Consider the following 10,228-nt stretch of genomic DNA (forward strand, 5'->3'; position numbering starts at 1 on the left):
CCGTGGGAATGGGCACATCCCAACCCTGGCAATGGGCACATTCACAACCCTGGCAATGGGCACATCCCTGGGAATGGGCACATCCCTGGCAATGGGCACATCCCCAACCCTGGCAATGGGCACATCCCAACCCTGGCAATGGGCACATCCCAACCTTGGGAATGGGCACATCCCCAACCCTGGCAATGGGCACATCCCCAACCCTGGCAATGGGCACATCCCCAGCCCTGGCAATGGGCACATTCACAACCCTGGGAACGGGCCCATCCCCAACCCTGGCAATGGGCACATTCACAACCCTGGCAATGGGCACATCCCTGGGAATGGGCACATCCCTGGCAATGGGCACATTCCTGGGAATGGGCACATCCCAACCTTGGGAATGGGCACATCCCAACCCTGGCAATGGGCACATCCCCAACCCTGGCAATGAGCACATCCCAGTCCTGGGAATGGGCACAACCCTGGCAATGGGCACATTCCTGGGAATGGGCACAATGGGCACAACCCTGGCAATGGGCACAACCCTGGCAATGGGCACATCCCCAGCCCTGCCAGAGCCCCAGGAGCCTCTGGACAGCCCGGGATGGCCAGGGTGGCATTGCTGGGATCACCTGGGCAGCACCAGGAGCTGCACTCCATCATCCTTGGGGTTTCTCCCCCTCAGGACATTCCATCCCTTTGTAAGAATATCCCCAAACTCCCCAGGGTCCGTCCCACCCTTGGAAAATGTAACAGGAACCAGGAAGGTTGGGAGGGCTGAGAAAGCTCCAGGAAAGGGCTGGGAGCCAAACCCAGCAGGGTCTGAGGGATGGAAACCCAGGGAGGAATTTCTTTTCCCTCTTTCATGTCCTTAGAGTGTGTAAGAACACTAAAACCCCACAAATAATGCAGGGCCAACAGCTGGCAATTCCCAGGAGAGGCCCAGCTGGGAAGGGCCGATCTGAGGATGGAATTGTGAATTATTGATCCCAATCCCAGCAGCCTGGCAGCCCCTCCCAGGGTCCCTCAGCAGTGCCATCAGCACACTCCACTCCGTTCTGCTGGTTTGGGGTTTGCCCTGGCACTGGAGCAGCCAAAGCCCTGGGAAAGCAGGAGAAGCAGGGAATCCATCTCTTACTTGCATGGAGCCTGTCAGATCTGGGGAAGGGCTTCTTGGGCAGCCCTGGCAGGGAGTTCTCGAGCTTCACCGAGGGCGAGGAGCTGGAGGTGGAGTTTGGGGGGCTGCTGGAATGTCCATCTGCCTGCTTCCCTTCCCAACCTGCCAGAGAGGGACACGTGGAACATGGGCATGCACAGCACAGGGGGACCCTGCAGGAGCATCGTCCTGCAGGGGATGGAGCTCCCAGAGCCACCCCAGCAGTGCCAGGGCAGACACCCCTGAGCTCCTGCAGGGAATGGAGCTCCTGCAGCTCCAGCAGTGCCAGCACAGACACCCCTGAGCTCCTGCACCATCCAGAGCCAGCCCTGCAGCCCCAGCAGTGCCAGCACAGACACCCCTGAGCTCCTGCAGGGAATGGAGCCCCTGCAGCCCCAGCAGTGCTAGCACAGACACCCCTGAGCTCCTGCCCAGGGAATGGAGCTCCAGCAGCTCCAGCAGTGCCAGCACAGACACCCCTGAGCTCCTGCAGGGGATGGAGCTCCTGCAGCTCCAGCAGTGCCAGCACAGACACCCCTGAGCTCCTGCAGGGGATGGAGCTCCTGCAGCTCCAGCAGTGCCAGCACAGACACCCCTGAGCTCCTGCAGGGGATGGAGCTCCTGCAGCTCCAGCAGTGCCAGCACAGACACCCCTGAGCTCCTGCAGGGGATGGAGCTCCTGCAGCCCCAGCAGTGCCAGCACAGACACCCCTGAGCTCCTGCAGAGGGAATGGAGCTCCTGCAGCCCCAGCAGTGCCAGCACAGACACCCCTGAGCTCCTGCAGGGAATGGAGCTCCTGCAGCCCCAGCAGTGCCAGCACAGACACCCCTGAGCTCCTGCCCAGGGAATAGAGCTCCTGAAGCTCCCATAGCCAGCCCTGCAGCCCCAGCAGGGCCAGCACAGACACCCCTGAGCTCCTGGAGTGCTCCTGCCCAGCAGCTGAATGCAGGAGATCCCCTGGAGCCACCAGGATATCCCAAAGCAAAGGCACGGACAGGCACATCCCGCGTGCTTTGAGTCCATTTCCCAGTTAATCCCAGTTTGTTTCCCATCTCATCTGACTCAGGCATGGTCCCATTCACACTTCCAGGGCTAACAGAGCTCCTGGCAGGGAAATCTCTCCAAATCTCTCCTGTCTTTGCTGAACTTCACCCCTCTCCTGCAGCTTTTGTCCTTGCCCACCCTGGGGAACTCCTCCTCCTCCTCTTCCCAGGGCTCAGTTTCCCATCCTGGTTCCTCTCCCTCCCTTCCCTCCCTCACACAAGCTCTTCCAGCTCCGAATAAACCCCTGAAATTGTGCAATAAATCCCTGAAATTGTGCAATAAATCCCTGAAATTGTGCAATAAACCCCTGAAATTGTGCAAGTTGTTCTGTCCCTCCATCAGTTTGATTCCCAGCTCTCTCCACACCTCCCATGTCCCTGCTGGGAGCTGTCCCTGGGCAGCATCACAGGGCTGGGGGAAAAGGAACCTCATGGAGAAAACCACACGAGAGGAACCTTCCAGGCCTTGGCAGGGAGGGATTTACAGCCTGAGGGGGCTCGTGAACACACCAGTGCCACCTGGAAGCAGCTGGGGAGGAGCTACAGGAAAAGTCTGGGAGCAGGAAAAGGCTGGGAGCAGGAAAAGCCTGGGAGCAGGAAAAGCCTGGAGCAGGAAAAGGCTGGAACAGGAAAAGCCTGGGAGTAGGAAAAGGCTGGAGAAAGGAAAAGCCTGGAGTAGGAAAAGCCTGGAGCAGGAAAAGCCTGGAGAAAGGAAAAGCCTGGAAAAAGGAAAAGCCTGGAGCAGGAAAAGGCTGGAGCAGGAAAAGCCTGGAAACAAGAAAAGATCCAGACTGAGCCTGGGGAAAGCATCCAAGGCTGCAGTTACACAGCAGGAAAGGCAAAACCCCCAGGCCTTGGCAGCCCTGCAGAGGGAGCAGAGATTGTGGCCAGGATGAGCCCCAGGTCCTGCCCCAGGAGCCCAGGCTGAGGCTCAGGGCAGCTCCTGGGCACCCCTGGAAAATCCTGCCCTGCCCTGCCCAGGGCATTCCCAAAGATCTGCCAGGAAATGCAAACACAGGTGATTGTGATGGGGACACTGGGACTGGAATGGGGACACTGGGACTGGAATGGGGACACTGGGATTGCCCTGGCTTGGAGAGGGACTGGCACAAGCTGGAATGGGGACACTGGGAATGCCTCTGGCTTGCAATGGGGACACTGGAACTGGAACGGGGACACTGGGACTGGAATGGGGACACTGGGATTGCCCTGGCTTGGAGAGGGACTGGCACAAGCTGGAATGGGGACACTGGGAATGCCTCGGGCTTGCAATGGGGACACTGGAACTGGAACGGGGACACTGGGACTGGAATGGGGACACTGGGACTGGAATGGGGACACTGGGATTGCCCTGGCTTGGAGAGGGACTGGCACAAGCTGGATGTGTGCCCACAGCCCAGCTGCCTGCAGGGAATGGGGCTGGAATGCTGAGCCCTGCCAGGGACTGTGTGGGGCACTGAGCCTGCCCCAAGCCAGGGAATTGCAGAGGTGCCAGAGAACTTGGCAGGTATCAGGAAATTCCAGAGATGCCAGGGAACTCCAGAGGTGCCAGGGAATTGGGCAGGTGCCAGGGAATTCCAGAGGTGCCAGGGAATTCCACAGGTACCAGGGAACTCCAGAGGTACCAGGGAATTGGGCAAGTGCCAGGGAATTCCAGAGGTGCCAGGGAATTCCACAGGTACCAGGGAACTCCAGAGGTACCAGGGAATTGGGCAGGTGTCAGGGAATCTGGCAGCTGCCAGGGAATTCAGCTACTCTGGAAAGAAATCAGGGAAAACGGGCTGGAATAAGCACCAAGAATTTGGGATACCATGGAAAACCTGGTGCTGGCAGGGAGCTCCTGACCTCACTGCTCCCTGACACCACAAATTCTGGAAACCCCTCAGGGATCTTCCAGGTGGGAACAGGACAAGGAACCCACCCTGGAAAATGAGGAGCCACTTTGGAAAACATCAATACCAGGAGAAACTCCCAAATATAAACACTGGGAGAAACTCCCAAATATAAATAGCAGGAGAAACTCCCAAACATAAGTAACAGGAGAAACTCCTGAATATAAACACCAGGAGAAATCCTCAAACATAAACACCAGGAGAAATCCTCAAACATAAACACCAGGAGAAATCCTCAAACATAAACACCAGGAGAAATCCTCAAACATAAACACCAGGAGAAATCCTCAAACATAAACACCAGGAGAAATCCTCAAACATAAACACCAGGAGAACCCCAAATATAAATACCAGGAGAAATTCCCAAATGTAAACACCAGGAGAAATGCCCAAATATAAACATCAGGAGAAATTCCCAAATGTAAACACCAGGAGAAATGCCCAAATATAAACATCAGGAGAAATTCCCAAATGTAAACACCAGGAGAAATCCCAGAACAGAAACACTGGGAGATATCCTAGAACATAAACAGAAATAGAGAGAACCCCAAATAGAAATAACCAGGAGAAACTCCCAAACAGAAATAGCCAGGAGAAATCCCAGAACAGAACCACCAGGAGAAATCCCAGAGCAGAACCACCAGGAGAAATCCCAGAGCAGAGCCACCAGGAGAAATCCCAGAGCAGAACCACCAGCAGAAGGCCCCTGCACGGGGTACAGGTGACTGGGAAAGTCCCTGAGCACTGGGAGCAGCTTGGAACCAGCCAAAGGCACAGCCAGAGCTACCCCAGAGACATCCAAGATCCATCCAAGCCCAGAACAGAAACACTGGGAGATATCCTAGAACATAAACAGAAATAGAGAGAACCCCAAATAGAAATAACCAGGAGAAAACACCAAACATAAACACCAGAAAAAAAAACCCAAACAGAAATAACCAGGAGAAACTCCCAAACAGAAATAGCCAGGAGAAATCCCAGAACAGAACCACCAGGAGAAATCCCAGAACAGAGCCACCAGGAGAAATCCCAGAACAGAACCACCAGGAGAAATCCCAGAGCAGAGCCACCAGGAGAAATCCCAGAACAGAACCACCAGGAGAAATCCCAGAGCAGAGCCACCAGGAGAAATCCCAGAGCAGAGCCACCAGCAGAAGGCCCCTGCACGGGGTACAGGTGACTGGGAAAGTCCCTGAGCACTGGGAGCAGCTTGGAACCAGCCAAAGGCACAGCCAGAGCTACCCCAGAGACATCCAAGATCCATCCAAGATCCATCCAAAATCCATCCCAGATCCCTCCAAGGTCTGTCCTTACAGTCACAGCTATCCAAGATTCATCCAAGATCATCCAAGATCCTTTCAAGATCCATCCAAGATCTATTCAAGATCTATCAAAGATCCATCCAAGAGCATCCAAGATCCATCCAAGGTCTGTCCTTACAGTCACAGCTATCCAAGATCCATCCAAGACCCTTCCCAAATTCAGCCAAGATCCATCCAAGATGATCATCCAAGATCATCCAAGATCCATCCAAGATGATTATTGAAGATCCATCCAAGATGATCATCCGAGATCATCCAAGATCTAGCCAAGATCCATCCAAGATCATCCAAGATCCATTCAAGATCCAGTCAAGATCCAAGATCCATCCAAGATCATCCAAGATCCATCCAAAATCCATTCAAGATCCATCCAAAATCCATTCAAGATCTATCCAAGATCTATCCAAGATCCATCCAAGATGACAATTCAAGATCCATCCAAGATGCATCCAAGATCCATCCAAAATCCATTCAAGATCATCCAAGATCTATTCAAGATCCATCCAAGATCATCCAAGGTCCCTCCAAGATCCATCCCAGGTCCCTCCAAGGTCTGTCCTTATAGCCAGAGCTATCCAAGATCCATCCAAGATCCATCCAAGATTCACCCCAGGTCTCTCCAAGGTCTCTCCAAGGTCTGTCCCTACCCAGTGCCTCCCCAAAAGCCCCAAGCCCTGAGGCAGCAGCTGAAGGTTCCCCAAGCCCTGAGGCAGCAGCTGAAGGTTCCCCAAGCCCTGAGGCAGCAGCTGATGGTTCCCCAATCCATGAGGCAGCAGCTGAAGGTGCCCCAAGCCCTGAGGCAGGAGCTGAACAGGGATCAGGGCACAGGGATCACCCACCCCACAGGGCACAGAGACACATCAGCCACCCCATAGGGCACGGGGATCAGTGATCAGCCACCCCACAGGGCACAGAGAGACACCAGCCACCCCACAGGGATCAGGGCACAGGGATCACCCACCCCACAGGGCACAGAGACACATCAGCCACCCCATAGGGCACGGGGATCAGTGATCAGCCACCCCACAGGGCACAGAGAGACACCAGCCACCCCACAGGGATCAGGGCACAGGGATCACCCACCCCACAGGGCACAGAGACACATCAGCCACCCCATAGGGCACGGGGATCAGTGATCAGCCACCCCACAGGGCACAGAGAGACATCAGCCACCCCACAGGACACAGGGCACAGGGCACAGGGATCAGCCACCCCACAGGGCACGGGGATCAGGGATCAGCCACCCTATAGGGCACAGAGAAACATCAGCCACCCCACAGCGCACAGGGCACAGGGATCAGCCACCCCACAGAGCACAGAGAGACATGAGCCACCCCATAGGGCACGGGGATCAACCACCCCACAGGGATCAGGGCACAGGGATCAGCCACCCCACAGGGATCAGGACATGGGGTCAGCCACCCCACAGGGATCAGGACATGGGGTCAGCCACCCCACAGCCTGGGGGCACAGCAGTGGGTACAGAGCACAGGGCCTGCCCACCCTGCCATGGGAACAATTTTTGCAGTCTTGAGATTTTTGAGATTTTTTTTACATTTTTAGATTTTTGAGATTTGAGATTTCCCAATTTTGACATTGAGATGCCAGATAAAGCGTTTCATTCCTTAGTATCCTGGGGGCCGAGCAGTGCAGCTGGGGGAACACCTGTGAACCCCACACTGGGGGAATAATCCAGCTGGAATTCCCCATCGTGCAATTCCTGCCCCTCTTCCTTCCTTCTCCAGAGTCCATGGAATTCCTGCTCTCCTGCCTTCTCCTGTCCATGGAATTCCTGCTCTCCTGCCTTCTCCTGTCCATGGAATTCCTGCTCTCCTGCCTTCTCCTGTCCATGGAATTCCTGCTCTCCTGCCTTCTCCTGTCCATGGAATTCCTGCTCTCCTGCCTTCTCCTGTCCATGGAATTCCTGCTCTCCTGCCTTCTCCTGTCCATGGAATTCCTGCTCTCCTGCCTTCTCCTGTCCATGGAATTCCTGCTCTCCTGCCTTCTCCTGTCCATGGAATTCCTGCTCTCCTGCCTTCTCCTGTCCATGGAATTCCTGCTCTCCTGCCTTCTCCTGTCCATGGAATTCCTGCTCTCCTGCCTTCTCCTGTCCATGGAATTCCTGCTCTCCTGCCTTCTCCTGTCCATGGAATTCCTGCTCTCCTGCCTTCTCCTGTCCATGGAATTCCTGCTCTCCTGCCTTCTCCTGTCCATGGAATTCCTGCTCTCCTGCCTTCTCCTGTCCATGGAATTCCTGCTCTCCTGCCTTCTCCTGTCCATGGAATTCCTGCTCTCCTGCCTTCTCCTGTCCATGGAATTCCTGCTCTCCTGCCTTCTCCTGTCCATGGAATTCCTGCTCTCCTGCCTTCTCCTGTCCATGGAATTCCTGCTCTCCTGCCTTCTCCTGTCCATGGAATTCCTGCTCTCCTGCCTTCTCCTGTCCATGGAATTCCTGCTCTCCTGCCTTCTCCTGTCCATGGAATTCCTGCTCTCCTGCCTTCTCCTGTCCATGGAATTCCTGCTCTCCTGCCTTCTCCTGTCCATGGAATTCCTGCTCTCCTGCCTTCTCCTGTCCATGGAATTCCTGCTCTCCTGCCTTCTCCTGTCCATGGAATTCCTGCTCTCCTGCCTTCTCCTGTCCATGGAATTCCTGCTCTCCTGCCTTCTCCTGTCCATGGAATTCCTGCTCTCCTGCCTTCTCCTGTCCATGGAATTCCTGCTCTCCTGCCTTCTCCTGTCCATGGAATTCCTGCTCTCCTGCCTTCTCCTGTCCATGGAATTCCTGCTCTCCTGCCTTCTCCTGTCCATGGAATTCCTGCTCTCCTGCCTTCTCCTGTCCATGGAATTCCTGCTCTCCTGCCTTCTCCTGTCCATGGAATTCCTGCTCTCCTGCCTTCTCCTGTCCATGGAATTCCTGCTCTCCTGCCTTCTCCTGTCCATGGAATTCCTGCTCTCCTGCCTTCTCCTGTCCATGGAATTCCTGCTCTCCTGCCTTCTCCTGTCCATGGAATTCCTGCTCTCCTGCCTTCTCCTGTCCATGGAATTCCTGCTCTCCTGCCTTCTCCTGTCCATGGAATTCCTGCTCTCCTGCCTTCTCCTGTCCATGGAATTCCTGCTCTCCTGCCTTCTCCTGTCCATGGAATTCCTGCTCTCCTGCCTTCTCCTGTCCATGGAATTCCTGCTCTCCTGCCTTCTCCTGTCCATGGAATTCCTGCTCTCCTGCCTTCTCCTGTCCATGGAATTCCTGCTCTCCTGCCTTCTCCTGTCCATGGAATTCCTGCTCTCCTGCCTTCTCCTGTCCATGGAATTCCTGCTCTCCTGCCTTCTCCTGTCCATGGAATTCCTGCTCTCCTGCCTTCTCCTGTCCATGGAATTCCTGCTCTCCTGCCTTCTCCTGTCCATGGAATTCCTGCTCTCCTGCCTTCTCCTGTCCATGGAATTCCTGCTCTCCTGCCTTCTCCTGTCCATGGAATTCCTGCTCTCCTGCCTTCTCCTGTCCATGGAATTCCTGCTCTCCTGCCTTCTCCTGTCCATGGAATTCCTGCTCTCCTGCCTTCTCCTGTCCATGGAATTCCTGCTCTCCTGCCTTCTCCTGTCCATGGAATTCCTGCTCTCCTGCCTTCTCCTGTCCATGGAATTCCTGCTCTCCTGCCTTCTCCTGTCCATGGAATTCCTGCTCTCCTGCCTTCTCCTGTCCATGGAATTCCTGCTCTCCTGCCTTCTCCTGTCCATGGAATTCCTGCTCTCCTGCCTTCTCCTGTCCATGGAATTCCTGCTCTCCTGCCTTCTCCTGTCCATGGAATTCCTGCTCTCCTGCCTTCTCCTGTCCATGGAATTCCTGCTCTCCTGCCTTCTCCTGTCCATGGAATTCCTGCTCTCCTGCCTTCTCCTGTCCATGGAATTCCTGCTCTCCTGCCTTCTCCTGTCCATGGAATTCCTGCTCTCCTGCCTTCTCCTGTCCATGGAATTCCTGCTCTCCTGCCTTCTCCTGTCCATGGAATTCCTGCTCTCCTGCCTTCTCCTGTCCATGGAATTCCTGCTCTCCTGCCTTCTCCTGTCCATGGAATTCCTGCTCTCCTGCCTTCTCCTGTCCATGGAATTCCTGCTCTCCTGCCTTCTCCTGTCCATGGAATTCCTGCTCTCCTGCCTTCTCCTGTCCATGGAATTCCTGCTCTCCTGCCTTCTCCTGTCCATGGAATTCCTGCTCTCCTGCCTTCTCCTGTCCATGGAATTCCTGCTCTCCTTCCTTCTCCTGCCCTCCATGTGGACGTGCAGCCCCCACGGAATTCCCTGGGAGGGAATTTTTGCTCTCCAGGGGATGAATTCACTGCATTTCCCCCCAAGGGCTGAATTTACCAACCCCACTTCCCAGGAAGCTACGAGATCTCATCCCAGGATTGGGGAATAGAAATCACATTTTACAGCCTCTCTCTACAACTATAATTTCAAAATTATTATTTAAATGTGTTCTTTTGGGGAAAAATGGTAACTTTAGGGAAAAAGGAACAGAAGAGCACAGGATTCCCAGGGGGACTCCACCCCTGCAGGGAAACTGAGGCACTGACCTGCTTGAGGGCCTTCTTGCTGTGCTTCTGGGAGGAGGAGAGGCCCTTGGCCGGGATGGACGGGGAGGGGCAGCCGGGCTGCGGGGAGCCCGCGGGGGGCAGGCGCGACGGCACTGCGGGACACGGAAATAGAAACAGAAATAGAAATAGAAATAATACTTAGAAATAGAAATATACCTATAAATATATAAATATAAATATAAATTATATAAAATATACCTATAAATATACCTATAACTATAACTATAACTATAAATATAACTATAA

General features: G+C 54.6%; 1 protein-coding gene across 1 annotated transcript in view; it reads right to left on the bottom strand.

Moving 5' to 3' along the window:
* ASXL2 (ASXL transcriptional regulator 2) overlaps window positions 1–10,228 on the bottom strand; it is a 43,033-nt gene that overhangs the window by 11,929 nt on the left and 20,876 nt on the right. Inside the window, exons 5-6 of the mRNA XM_031064824.1 lie at window positions 9,958–10,074; window positions 1,121–1,261 (exon numbers count right to left, since the gene is read on the bottom strand). Coding sequence (XP_030920684.1) covers window positions 1,121–1,261; window positions 9,958–10,074 — 258 coding nt within the window. The remainder of the gene's footprint in view (window positions 1–1,120; window positions 1,262–9,957; window positions 10,075–10,228) is intronic.

The sequence above is a fragment of the Geospiza fortis genome, unplaced genomic scaffold (assembly GCF_000277835.1).
Source record: "Geospiza fortis unplaced genomic scaffold, GeoFor_1.0 scaffold150, whole genome shotgun sequence".
Lineage (NCBI taxonomy): Eukaryota > Metazoa > Chordata > Aves > Passeriformes > Thraupidae > Geospiza > Geospiza fortis.